At 40.5% G+C, this 14,045-nt stretch overlaps 1 protein-coding gene across 2 annotated transcripts; it reads left to right on the top strand.

Annotated features, from left to right (window-relative positions):
- Positions 1-286: 286 nt before the first annotated feature.
- On the top strand, positions 287-13,079 carry LOC134331823 (scaffold attachment factor B2-like). Of its 2 annotated transcripts, none has more exons than XM_063013358.1 (21): positions 287-558; positions 1,787-1,874; positions 1,955-2,019; positions 2,132-2,296; positions 2,392-2,436; positions 4,690-4,726; positions 5,385-5,733; positions 6,056-6,096; positions 6,214-6,311; positions 7,057-7,206; positions 7,291-7,346; positions 7,439-7,473; positions 7,554-7,627; positions 7,779-7,924; positions 8,818-9,108; positions 9,699-9,815; positions 10,437-10,482; positions 11,164-11,258; positions 11,371-11,417; positions 11,508-11,562; positions 12,422-13,079. In XM_063013358.1, exons 1-21 carry the CDS (start codon positions 391-393, stop codon positions 12,531-12,533), a joined length of 2,280 nt encoding a protein of 759 aa, XP_062869428.1. In that variant the 5' UTR covers positions 287-390; the 3' UTR covers positions 12,534-13,079. The 2 variants fall into 2 exon arrangements, with proteins under 2 accessions (XP_062869428.1, XP_062869427.1); XM_063013357.1 differs by having other exon boundaries at positions 6,053-6,096.
- The last annotated feature ends 966 nt before the right edge of the window (positions 13,080-14,045 follow it).

The following is a 14,045-nucleotide window of genomic DNA, read 5'->3' as shown; positions in this document are numbered from 1 at the left end:
CAGGATGAAGCCAATAGTGAAATGAGTGCATGGCTGAGTATGTTGCCCTATGATGGTATGGCGCCAGGTCCAGGGTGCATTCCTGCCTTGAGTCAAGAGTTTCTAGAGATTATCAAAGCCACCACGACTTTGTCCAGGATGAAGCCAATAGTGAAAGTGAATTAACGGACGAGGCTTGTTTGTGAATTCACTACAGTGAGTAAAATCATTGAAAACATTACCGAGTCGGTTCAAATTTAAGAGTCAATCACCATAGCGCATGCGCAGTATTATCCAACGTCGCCATTTCGTAGCGTGTAGTGAATGTGTACTGGGGAAGACTGAACCAGACCCGGCTGTACTGGTGAAACGCACAGTTAGGAAGTAGATCGTTTCTTAAAGTTAGAAGAAATGTCTGAGGCCAGTTCAGCTGCAGATTCGGGGCTTGGCGAGGTTCCCGAGGGCGCAGGAGTTCGTAAATTATCTGAGCTGAGAGTGATCGATCTGAAGGCCGAGCTGAAGAAGAGAAACCTGGACATCAGCGGTAACAAGAGCCAGCTGTCCGAGCGACTCAAAAAGGTCTCATTTTAGCACTATAATAGCAAGAAAACATCGTCTAAAAGCTCTAGTTGTTTATTTTTGGATAGTTAAGGGAGTTCTAAAGAGCATCCTAGTGTACCAATTCTATTCGCATTTGTATGCGGATTGGGACGCAGCCAAAATCTCTCCAAACGATCGTTATTTAGCCAGCTAGCATCGTTATTTTCATAAGTTTATGTGTTTAATTACTAAATACATGTTTAGCAACAGTACCAACTCATTTATCTACTGCAAATCAATCAATACGTTTCAATAAAAGGTGTTTATAACGGTTTGTTAGCATGTTAGCTAGCCACTAGCATTGTGTAACGTTAAGTCACAGTGTTCCGCACACATTTTTTTGCCATGAACAACCATAACAGAGCTTTTATTTGTTCGATTTTGACCAGTTCAACTTAAGTATTTTTCATATTAAAACATCATTCACATACACGTTGCTGAAGGGACACTGAATCCCTACATGAATACGTTGCATTATTTATAAGGTTTCCCTTGCTGCCCTTTCACTACTGATCTTTTAGTTTTTACTCATGTTACACACTTAAATAAGTCCTAGTGTTAATAAAGGTGCTTATAAAACAAAAGATCTACAGATTACAGTGGTATAGGGCTTGGGAAGATGCCCAGGATTACTGTTTGTCATTATGAACAGTTAAACAAGCTTCATGTTTGATAATGAGTATGTAATTTAATCCCACAGTCTAACTCATAGATGTAATATTTAATAAAGCAAGATTTAAACCAAGGTCTGGACAGGCGGCAGGGTGGGTAGCAGAGTCGCCTCACAGCAGGAGGGCCCTGGGTTCGAGTTTGCATGTTCTCCCTTTGGCCGTGTGGGTTTACCTCAAGTCCAAAGACATGCAATCAAACCAATTGGAGATACCAAAAATTGCCCTTTGATGGACTGTTGACTTGTCTGGGTTGGTTTAGCCTAATGAATCAGACCCACTGCGACCCTGACCAGGATAAATTATTGAAGGTCTTCATTGCTCACCACTAAAAGATGTGTTAACTTCTCATCTATGGTTTTTGCTTATATGCCATAGACCACAAAGTATGGATTGTTTTGAGAAATCGTAGCCTATTCTTTAAAGCCACAGTCGATCATCTTAATGCTTCAATTAGGTTTGGACATGCTTGTGATTTATTTTGAATAAAAAGCATCAGTCATATGAATAATTGTACTTCCCCCCCCCCTCCCCCCCAGGCCATTGAGGAGGAAGGAGGAAATCCTGATGAAATAGTGGTACAGCTTGAGATAACTCCTAAGAAAACACCTCGCAGAACTCCTAAAGGTAAATACTTTTTTTTTAATCCTCAAGATAAAAACATTTTAGATGAATTCATTCATTTTACTAATTCCATGTCTCGACAGGAAAGAAAGCAGAGACAGATGAGTTGGAGGAAGGCACAGTCGAAGATGAATCTGTGGATGGCCAGGTGCTTTATAACATTAAAATCTTTACTAATAGTAACAGATTAGTTTTGATCCTGTGCTGTTTTACGAGTCGTATGTGTGTGATTGAACTTGTGCTGTTCATTTGTTCATCAGGAGGCTTATGCACAGGCAGAAAACGTTCATGACATGGACATGATGGACATGAACGTTTTGGACGAAGCTGACGTAGATAACGTTGCTGGGTCCGATGAATATGATGAGGATGAACTTCTAAAGGACAGTTACACAGATTTCACGGCAGAGTCCAAGCTAGAAGAGGTCAGTGCTTAATTCTAATGTTCTGTTTGAGAATTCTTCATTGGCTTTATAGTGGTGCTTAGTGTTTGATCCTCAATTAAATTCACTCCTTTTAGGAAAGTGAAACTAATGCTGATGAAAACGGAAAACTGGATAAACAGGTACTTGTTTCACTTTAAATTCCATTGTTAAATAATACAAATGTTTATTTTTGAGCCAGTATTAGTTTTTTATTGAACCAGGTAGTTTGTTAATGCTGCATTTGTGTTGTACTGAATAATAGTGGTGGTGACTAAAGCGTCCTGTTAATTCAGCCCTATTTGAACACATACTGACTGAATACCCTAAGTGCTGACGAATCAGACAGTGCCTCTCCTCAATGAAAGAAATATTTAACCAGGTCAAAGCAAAAACAATACTTCAGTTCTCGCAAACATGAGGTGGCTTAGTGGGTAGCACTGGCGCTTACAGCAAGAAGGTCCTGTATTCGATTCCCAGGTGGAGCGGTCCGGGTCCTTTCTGCATAGAGTTTGCATGTTCTCCCCGTGTCTGTGTGGATTTCCTCTGGGAGCTCCGGTTTCCTCCCACAGTCCAAAGACGTGCGAGTGAGGTGAATTGGAGATACAAAATTGTCCATGACTGTATTTGACATTAAAACATTGAACTGATTAATCTTGTGTAACTGGAAATTAAATGTCCTGTCATGAATGTAACCAAAGTGTGTAAAACATGACATTAAAATCCTAAGAAATAAATTCTATAGGATCAGTGCTGATGAGAGGAAAGACCTAAAATGCTAACCTATTCTCCCACTATTGTAATCAATACGAGTAAGCATGGCATTAAAACCTAAATACATTTCAGCATTCGTGCATTTCTATTTTATTGGCAAGGTGAAAGCTGTGAATGAAGTTTGTACCCAACTTTATGTCATTATGTTTGTGTCCACTGTGAATATGAACACAACTAGAGATGGGACGATCGATCGGCTATGAATCGGTATCGGCCGATTTTTAATCAAAATATGCTATCGGCGATATTTCCTAAATGTAGCCGATTCGATCGTGTGATTATATAAAGATCACGTTAAGTTAACAGCTCAGTGGATCGATCCAGACTTTGAGCTACGAAGCACCAACCATCACATCACCATTCATCAACCATCGTACAGAAACCACAGTGAAAGCTCTTCATGACCTAAAATAACATCATTAACGTTGTGCATCATACATACGATGTAATTTTGCTGATTGTAATATTTACTTTAAAAAGATAATTCAACCCGGTCACATCTGAGTCGATTCTATCAGCACGTTATATAAACTCCTGGTTCACTTTGGTAAATCGTAAGTGGTTCTTACTTGTGATGTAGATGAGAACAGAAAACGTTACAGAGCCAATCAGAGGCAAAAGTTTATTCATTACCAAATTCGTTAGTTCAGGATCATCTGCTAAACTTTTAGGGTAATCAGAACTTTTAGCTCCACAGACGGAACGAGTCTGACTCGGTGACCGCTCTGTGGTAATAGCGGTTTAATTAAGCTTTTTAATGTAAGAAAGTCACACAAAATGTTCTGTAGTAGCTGGTGTTTATTTAAAACCACAGCATTTATTAATAACAGTAAAAACGGAGAGAGAAACTTACGCGTCACATTCGACTCCTGAATCAGAATCATTTAAAGCGACACTGTGAACAAAGCGGTTTTTTTAAAGAAACACACACACGCTGTTGCTTTCGGTTTACTTTCACTGTGAGGCTCTTTTTAAGTTTTTTTTCAGACTAAACTGGATAACATTAAACTTGTGTGTGTGTGGTCAGTTAGACTAATAAGATATGTCTCCTGTGGGTGAAAAAAATAATTGTTTGGTTACTTTATTATTTACTGCTGATTTTGCGCTAAAAATTGCATGTCACCCCCCCCCCCCCCCCCCCCCGATCGAAATCGACTATCGTCCGATTGCCCTGAAAGGAGATCGGAGATCGCAATCGATGCCAAAAACCCCGATCGTCCCATCTCTAAACACAACACTGGTTTATATTTTTATATTGGTAGCCAAAATAAAAGCTCTGCCAGTTGCTGTAATTTAGTGACAGTTAAAGAGCTCATAAATTTCCTACAGCAACGAATTCTTCCACGCCTGCTGCTAATGCCAAGTTATGCAAAGCGATACAGCAATGATGGTGTGCCTTTCAGCAGTTTGTGTCCTGTGTTTACACGGGATTGGCTGGGTTAGTCAGCATGTGAATCAGATCAGGAAAATGTTCAATCGGATTCATTTGTAAAGCTTTTTAGACGTCCTACCTGAACTTCTACACTAACAGGCCTGTAAGAACTGTGTCTGAACGTGAAATGTGAGACTTGCTGCTTCTCACTGTTGTATTTTAATTGTCTTTTATTTTTTAATTTCTTTAGGAGACTTTACCCAAGGAAGACTCTGAAGACATGAAAGGTAATGTATTGGAGGGGTTTAGATATTAAATGTGGTTGAACCTACCTTGTAACCCTCACAAAGAGACTGGAAATCCAAATATTGCTGGCTTTAAGTGGTTGCAGTGGAGTTTGTTTATTAGTAGTGTTCAAAATATCTCAGGTTTTCTGATAGAAAAGCTTCCACTCAGAGCCAGTAATACGTGGTTAGGTAGGTTCACGTCATGTCTAGTTAGTTTGTGCAGTTCAGTGTTTGTAGTTTGTAACAAGAAGACTTCAGAAGAGGAAACGAGGAATCGGATCACATCGACGTGCTTACAGGACTTGTTTTGTTATTTTCGAGGATTCACTAATGGATTCATTTCTTGATTTCAATATAAAATGCCTCTTTTGCCATCGTTGTCATGGACATTTCAACTGCAATCTGAACCAAGCATGGACACTTCTCTTCACGTGGCATTCTGCACGTCTCCTCCGCTTTGCTTCAGGTGAACTGAATGAGGACTGTAGGCAGGAATCGGGTCGCTTTCCGCTCGGTGGCTTTTCCAGTCTCTTTTAGGCTACTTAACTCTTGTCTTATGTGCAGCGTTGGGTCACGTCCTAGTCAGTTCCAGGCTAACCTATGCAATGTCTCAGAAGTGATTAAACTCTGTGCCATTCTATTCCTGTTACATTCGTAGAAAGTGAGAAAGTAGCCGGGTCTTGTAAATCAGAGCCACTTAAGGAGGAGCCGGAAGAGGAAGACAATGTGTCCGACCTCGCTAAAGCCGAGGACGCCGACAATATGAAGGTGGACAATAATGCCTCGAAGCAAAGCAAAGTCCATCCGCCATGTGGGGACCAACAAGGCGTAAAGGACAATTTCTCCGATGCCGAGAGCGCGTCAGCTCAGGCTAATGTCACGGAAATTGAAAACGCCGACTCGGGATCCGCACCGAAGACCGGAGAGACAGATGAAGACAAGAAGAGCGATGAGAGCGCTTCTGAAGCGAAAGAGTCCTCTGTAGAGGGTGGTGATCAGAAAAAGAGGTTTGTTGTTTTCTGTCTACTAGAACAATGGTTGTTACAATCTGTTACTTTGGCTCCTTTGTTATGAAGTTTGGGTGCTCTTGGGAAGTGTAATGGATGGCGCATTTGGTTCTTCATTTAAGTCAGTCTCATCCCCCTTTTCCCTTCTCATTAAATGATTAAACGATTGCCATCTAAGATGCCGATAGCCGAGCTTACAGATACTTAGTTTTTCAAGTCTGAGTGATTTTTAGTGGCCGTGACTCTTTACCAGGTGGGTATTTTAGCTTCAGCTTTCGTTCATGTACATTCTTTTAAAATTATAAATTTTTTCCTTCAGCAGTGATGAGAAATCTAGCAAAGCTGAATCAAAAGATGACAAAGGTAAATATACAGATTTTTGGATTTTTATATTTAAGCATCATTATAGTAATTTCTTTACAAAATTAGGAATAAAGGGTGACTATAACTTGCACGTAATTTGTACTTTGGTTCATGCAGGTTCTGTCACCAGCAGTGGAAGGAGTCTGTGGATCAGCGGCCTTTCTTCAACCACTAAAGCGACTGATCTGAAGACTCTGTTCAGCAAATATGGCAAGGTTTGTGTGCTTAAAAACTGCTTTTACAATTTTGGATGTACAATATTTTAACATTCTAACATATAGCTGAGTATACTGGACATTACTGATTGTTGTACATTTTATTTATATGTTGTATATTAACAATTCCATTCAATGGAATGGAATTGGAACTGAAAATCAATAACAATATTTGCTACTCACATAAACATGCTTCTGCTTTATTTTTTCATTTTCATGGTGAAAACAAGCAGAGGCTCAGGCTGTGTATGTAGTTATGTACGTACATGCCATGAAATATCGCTTGGATCAAACACATTTGCACTAGTAACCCATATTGGAACTGCAGAAGCAGTAAATTATTTGGGGATCATAATTGGTAGATTGTTTTATTAAGATTTCAACGTCATGTTTTGCATCTTGGTTACATTCATGACAGGACAGGTAATTACAGGTCACACAAGATTCATTCGTTTTAATATCAAACACAGTCCTGGACAATTTAGTACCTCCAATTCACTTCTCTTGCACATTTTTGTACTGTGGGAGGAAACCGGAGCTCCCGGAGGAAACCCACGCAGAAGTGAGGAGAACATGCAACATGCTCCACACAGAAAGGACCCGGATCGCTCCACCTGGGAATCGAACCCAGGCGACAGTGCTACCCACTTAGCCGCTGTGCTGCCCTATTTGTAGACTGCAATGCTATTGCTGCTCAAATGTGTAAATTTATGTTTATGATTCTTGTTCTTTTGTGTGTTCGCAGGTGGCCGGTGCTAAAGTGGTGACGAACGCTCGCAGTCCAGGAGCTCGATGCTACGGCTTTGTTACGATGTCTTCAGCAGACGAGGCCACCAAGTGTATCGAGAACCTACATCGCACAGAGCTGCATGAGCGAACGATCTTTGTAGAAAGAGTAAGTGTTCCTTTCAACCTTTTGTGCTGTTATTTGCACCTCTTGACAATAGAGTTTGTGTAATCATTTTAATGTTCTCTGAAGGCCAAAAACGAGCCGGCTGGAAAAAAGCCTGCTGACAAAAAATCATCTGACTTGAGGTAAGGAACCAACAGTGTTGAAGATAAACTAAAGTGCATGTGATCAAGCTCAGTATGATCATATAACGTTTCCTCTTGTGTTCATGTTACAGCAAGGATAAAAAAGCAAAAGGCTCTGATGACAAAGGTGAGTTGTGGGAAGGTTAATGGGCTTTTTGCTAGCTTATCTATTAGCTTAATGTAACCAAGTGACTGTTTCTGTTACAGATGGAGAAGGAACTGATGCAATGGACAAATCTAAAGCGGAGTCTGGCGACGAGAAATCCAAGAGCAGAGAGCGGGTAAATTAAATTACAGTTACAAAAATTTATATCAGACAGACACTGAGTTGTTATTTATGACTTCAAATGATAGACCATGGAAAGCTGTGTGTGTTTAAATGTATGTATATTTTAAAAAATACATTTGGCCTAACTTTTCTTTACCTTGCAGAGCACCGACAGTCATGAGCGCAAGTCCTCCAGCAGAGACAGGAGTGACATCGTGTCATTTGAAGAAATCAAGCGGCGGCAGGAGCGCGAGAGGCAGAGGCGTCGCGAACAAAACCTTCAGGATGCTGAAAGGCGTCACCACTCAAGGTGGGCAATTCAAAACATCTTGTTTACAGCACCGCATGACTGCATTGTTTCTTGGTTGTTGGGTGGGTAGCACTGTCACCTCACAGCAAGAAGGTCCTGGGTTCGATTCCCAGGTGGAACGGTCCAGGTCCTTTCTGTGTGGAGTTTGCATGTTCTCCCCGTGTCTGCATGGGTTTCCTACCACAGTACAAGGACATGTAATTTAGGTTAATTCGAGCTACAAAATTGTTCATGACTGTGTTTGACAAAAAACTGATGGACTTGTGTAACCAGTAACTACCTGTCCGGTCATGAATGGAAGCAAAGTGTGTAAAACATGACGCTAGAATCCTAATAAATAAAATAATGCTTTCAGTGGTAACGAATTTCCAGATGTGCTAGATGTGGCATCATAAAAAGTGGAAAACTCACTGTGGACCAAGTAAGATATGAGCTTAAATCCATTAACTATCATCACCAAGCACATAAACAGCCTACTAAACCACCAACAGAGCTAATGAAAGGCGGGGTACACCAGACTAGGCAGAACCTGGGTTTTAAACCTCCACTAGTCCACATAAACATGGTACCCTGAGTGTACCGGCGACATCTGACAGTAAAAGATGGTAGTGCATCTCATATAGTTGACTGTTGACCGTCAAGCAGGACATTTCAGCGCCACATTGACCTATTGCTGATGCTGGTCAATTATCAGTTATTTTACTTTAGTTATTAGTTAGCAGACATTCCTAAAAAAAGAAAAAAAGGGGGTTCACTTTTTTGTGAGTGATCAAAAAGTCTGAGTAAAGTTTTTCTTTATTATTGATTTTCACCAAAATTCATATATGGTGCTGCAAGTGGTCAGGGTTTTTCCCCATATATCTTTGTCATTGTAATTGTCCTCTCTGCTTCAGTGACCGCGACGGCCGCTTTGAGCGCGAGCGCATCCGTCAGTTCCGCGAGCGCGAGGAGCACGACAGGCTGAACCGCAAGAGAGACTTGCTGGAGGTGGAAAAGCGACGGCTGGAATCCGACCGCATGGAGCGCGAATGTCTGGAGCGTATGCGCTTGCGGGTGGAGTACGAGCGCAGGCGCGAGCAGGATCGCATCGACCGCGAACGCGAGGAGCTGCGCAGGCAGCAGGAACAGCTCCGCTTCGAACAAGACCGGCGGCCACTTAAGAGGCCATTCGACATGGACTCCAGGTGCTGAAAATATTTCTGTGCTGAGAAACTCACTATCATAACAGAATGATTTAATGGCTTTATCAGATTCCACTTAACATTTTATATGCTTTTATACAAGTGTCTCCTGTTTATACGTTAATCATAAATAGTACCATTTTATTTCCGAGTTGCAGAAATTGTTTAATATTGAGGTATATAATTATACTGTTCCTTCATTTGCAGGGTCAGTGTGAGTATAAACATTGTATACATAATATACACTCTATGGCCAAAAGTATTTGGACACTTGGCAATGAGCTTTTTAAAAATCCAATGGTATTATAATAGTGATTGCTATGTGATCTTTCCGGCCATAACAGCCACTCTTATAAGAAGGCTTCTCACAAGACTTATGAAGTATGTCTCAAATTCAAAACAGCATTTGTATGGCTGGGCACTGATGTTCTTAAAGCCTCAGTTGATGTTTTCTTTCATGCTGAATCAAGAAAGGCCGTCCCTAAACTGTTGCTGCAATGTTAAAGGGATGTCCCAGTACCCAGTGTCCATAAGGTGTATATTATACGTCCACTTCTCCTTCTGCTGGGTCACTGTTGTTTTGCTGCTTACAGGAAGGACGATTGGTCGGCTAAGAGGATGTCCATGGATGATCGCTTCGGACGACAGGACCGCTTTCAAGACATTGACCACAGAGATCGCAACCGCGTCCAGGACATGTTCATGGACAGGTACGTTTACTTTTTTACCACTAGACTTGTGTTTCTGTATTGAGTATATTGAATATTGCATTTTTGCACCTTACTGTTTAATATCTTTGCTGCTAACCCTACACTGCTGACTGTAAATCAGAATGTTTTTACCTCAATATGTTTTTATGGTACTGAGTAACACTACTCTTGTCTAGGTCCCGTCCCCCTCAATCTCTGTTGTATTTACTGTAGGTCTTCTTTTTATTGTACGGTTTTTTTGTCTGCATTATGTGTATTGTGTTGTTTTGCATTTGTGTTCTGTGTTGCACCCTGGTTGTTTTGTTTTAATATGTACTTGTATATAGCTAAAATGACTATAAAGCCTCTCTTGAACTATTGAGTGCTTGTGTAGTGTGAAGGTCTCAAGCAACCCCCCCCTGCCCCCTTTCCCACACACACACACACACACACACACACACACCATGTTCTCAAGCCTTCAGCACTGTGTTTAAAATCACAATCAGATAACTAGCATAAGCAATCCAGAAACTGTTTTGGCTATTTCTTGTCAAAATGACCTGCTCGAGTTATGCGATATGAGCTGTTTGTATGATTAGTGCAGAAATCAGTTTTCATTCAACTTCTAAATCTGTTTTTCAGGAGGGACGGTCCCAAAGGAGGCATGTCCGGAGACAGAAACGGCCAGGTAAATCAACTGCTTCTTAGCTGTATTTATTTAGCATACATACACGATCAGCCATAATATTAAAACCACCTCCTTGTTTCTACACTCACTGTCCATTTTATCAGCTCCACTTACCATATAGAAGCACTTTGTAGTTCTACAATTACTGACTGTAGTCCATCTGTTTCTCTACATACTTTTTTTTTTTTATCTCAGCACTGCAGTGACACTGACATGGTGGTGGTGTGTTAGTGTGTGTTGTGCTGGTATGAGTGGATCAGATGTGGAGTTTTTAAATACTGTGTCCACTGTATTGGACACTCCTACCTAGTTGGTCCACCTTGTAGATATAAAGTCTGTGGTGGTCCTGGGAGAGTTCTGACCAATAAAGAACAGGGTGAAAGGGGGCTAACAAAGCAGGCAGAAAAAACAGATGGACTACAGTCAGTAATTGTAGAACTACAAAGTGCTTCTATATGGTAAGTGGAGCTGATAAAATGGGCAGCAAGTGTAAAAACAAGGAGGTGGTTGTAATGTTATGGCTGATCGGTGTATTTATCTCTAAAAAGAGTGTACAGTACATGGCACGCTGGACTTTTCTAAATTGAGTCATTTACAGTATCAGATATTGTATTTCTTACATTAAGTGTAAAACTCTCTAATGTTTAAGTACATTTACATTGTTCTTATGTCTTCCTGTAGCATTTCTCCGATCGGGACAGGCATAGCAGGGACTCTCGAGATAACTTGGGTGGTGGTGGTGGTTTTGATAAGCGTCCCATGAATGCACCTGGAAGGTAAATAATGCTGATTTTCGTTTGTCCCTTTGTCCTATTGTACTGCCTTTATTCGAATCTCTTTTGTTGCTGCCAATTTACACGTTCTGTTAAATTCATTCGCATTGTTCAGAGACTTGGAGTCTGGCCGTAAGATGGATGGTGACCGACCCTGGCAAGGTATGTGCAGCTCTGAGGAATATGCATTATTTGCTTGATTAATTCTTTTTTCTTGAATTAATCAATCCAACCTTGTTCTCTCTCTTATAGGTTCAAACCGGGGCATGCCAGGCCAGAGCAGCATGGGCCGTGGAGGAATGAACAGGTAAGATCTCTCTAAATATATATTCTTTTAGATCTTGGGTTTGACACTCTGATTAGAGAGTCAGTGCAGTGTTAGTGTAGTGGTTAAGATGCAGACTGGACTTGTAACTAGGTCACTGGTTCAAGCCCCACCACTGCAAAGTTATCAATGCTTATGTTTCTTAATGTGATCAGTTGTACAACTTGCTGCAATTTTACAGTCCCAGTACTTTCTGAAATCATGGTTTTACTGCAGGAAACTAATAAGGAAAAGAAATACATGGTGCAGAATTTTAGTGCCACTGTTTTAACAGTCGACATTTATGTTTTATTTTGATGGTCAGCTGTAACCTAAATTTTTTTGCCTGTCACTTTGGTTTAGAAAATGGTACTTTATTTTAATCAGCCTGGCTTTTTTAAAACTGTTGCTAAAAGTCAGTTTTGCAGTTGGCACACAGGCTGTAGGAGTAATGGGTGTTATATTAATTTATATGTAGTTTAATACAAAAATGGGCGGCGCGGTGGCTAAGTGGGTAGCACTGTCTCCTGACAGCAAGAAGGTCCTGGGTTCGATCCCCAGGTGGGCGGTGTGGAGTTTGCATGTTCTGTCTGTGTGGGTTTCCCCTGGGAACTCCGGTTCCCTCCCACAGTCCAAAGACATGCAAGCGAGGTGAACTGGAGATACTAAATTGTCCATGACTCTGTTTGATATAACCTTGTGAACTGATGAATCTTGTGTAATGAGTAACTACCGTTCCTGTCATGAATGTAACCAAAGTGTAAAACATGACGTTAAAATCCTAAGAAAGAAAGAAACAAACGCAACAAAAATGTGATGACTAAAACATAATAATGTTGAAATGTTCCTTGTTGCTCCTCAGCCGTGGTGGATTCATGAAGTCAGGACCTTCTCGGCAAATGTCCGGAAACCTAAACCGACCGAACCAGATGATGCAGGGTGGTGGTGGTGGCACCTTCAACCGTCGCTACTGACCCACAGTTCCTACTTCACTCATTTTGTACTGAATCATCTTACATCTTGTACAAATCTTCTAATGCTTTGTAAAAAATGTTTTTGTTTTGTTTTTTAAAGATTGTAATGGTTTTGTCTTTACAAAAAGTGAAACGAAAAACCCTTTTCTTCTTTTGTTACAGATCTTTATGGTTTTAGTATTTTTCGGTTGTCTAGTGAGTTTCACTACATGCTCAGGAATGTTAGAATTTGAAATGTGATGTAAGAAGTCAAGCCAGCCTTTACTGATGGTTTGTTTTATTTAAAATGTTGCAGAGGACCCCCACCCCCCTCTGATCATGTTCAAATTAAGTGGTTTCTGTAAAGTTACTTATTCACTTTTGTAATAAAGCACATGTGTTGGCCAGCAGATGATGCAGTAATAGCAGTCTTAGTTCTTTCATTTAAATCCTGACTCTGAGACTGAGAAGCTGAGAATTCAGTTGAATCTGTGGATTGTGCATGCCCAACATTTTACACACTGTATGTTTGGTTGAGATGAGTGAATAAAATTTTTAACAAACGCATCTATTAGTCAATTGTGTATTGATATGGAGTGAGTAGCTTGTACATCTCTAAAGGCATCACTAATGCTGAGGTACCCCTTCATATTTTTGAGCATTTATTTTGCTATTAAATTATCAAGTTTTAATAAATATTCTGTAAACATAAAAAGTATTTATATGTTTATTTTCACATTCATATAACTAGCTTTTTCCTATTTAAATGTTTCATAAAACTTCTGGAAAACCTTAAGAAAGATGAATAAGATAAGATAGACTTTGTCATTGTAGTTATACAACGTTGCTATCTCTGTGAGACCAGCAGCAATAATAAAATAAAAATAAGATTAAGATAAACATATTTAAATGTATAAAAAGTACTCTGTGCAGCACAAAAAGCTAAGAAGGCTCCCTAACCTTCGTTTTTACTGTGAGGTCTTTTAGTGACCTTTTTTATAATAAAAACAAGTCCTATAACATATCTTGTATATACTTATACAGTATTTATGGATGCATGTGTGCTGCGACCACAAAATATTTATTTGGCTAAATTTGATTGATTTTATGTGATTTATGTACAGTTGTTTTTCAATGTGTTTATTTGTAATTAGAAAAAAATATGTATTAATTGGGGGTGGCACGGTGGCTTAGTGGGTAGCACTGTCTCCTCACAGCAAGAAGGTCCTGGGTTTGATCCCCAGGTGGGGCGGTCTGGGTCCTTTCTGTGCGGAGTTTGCATGTTCTCCCCGTGTCTGCATGGGTTTCCTCCGGGAGCTCCGGTTTCCTCCCACAGTCCAAAAACATGCAGTCAGGTTAATTGGAGACACTGAATTGCCCTGTAAGTGAATGTGTGTGTGTGTGTGTGTGTGTGTGTGTGTGTCTGCCCTGCAATGGACTGGTGTCCCATCCAGGGTGTTACTGTGTGCCTTGCACCCATTGAAAAACTGGGATAGGCTCCAGCACCCAAACCCCCTCCCCCGCGACCCTAAT

The sequence above is a fragment of the Trichomycterus rosablanca genome, chromosome 17, assembly GCF_030014385.1.
Source record: "Trichomycterus rosablanca isolate fTriRos1 chromosome 17, fTriRos1.hap1, whole genome shotgun sequence".
Classification (NCBI taxonomy): Eukaryota; Metazoa; Chordata; class Actinopteri; order Siluriformes; family Trichomycteridae; genus Trichomycterus; species Trichomycterus rosablanca.
This window is presented reverse-complemented; position numbering and strand designations above follow the sequence as displayed.

What these genes read in the sequence shown, in the direction of transcription:
- LOC134331823 (XM_063013357.1), top strand. Translation starts at nt 391, where the DNA reads ATGTCTGAGGCCAGTTCAGCTGCAGATTCGGGGCTTGGCGAGGTTCCC. An exon ending in CCCATGAATGCACCTGGAAG is followed by an intron (nt 11,259 to 11,370) that starts GTAAATAATGCT and finishes CGCATTGTTCAG; the next exon opens with AGACTTGGAGTCTGGCCGTA. An exon ending in TGGTGACCGACCCTGGCAAG is followed by an intron (nt 11,418 to 11,507) that starts GTATGTGCAGCT and finishes TCTCTCTTATAG; the next exon opens with GTTCAAACCGGGGCATGCCA.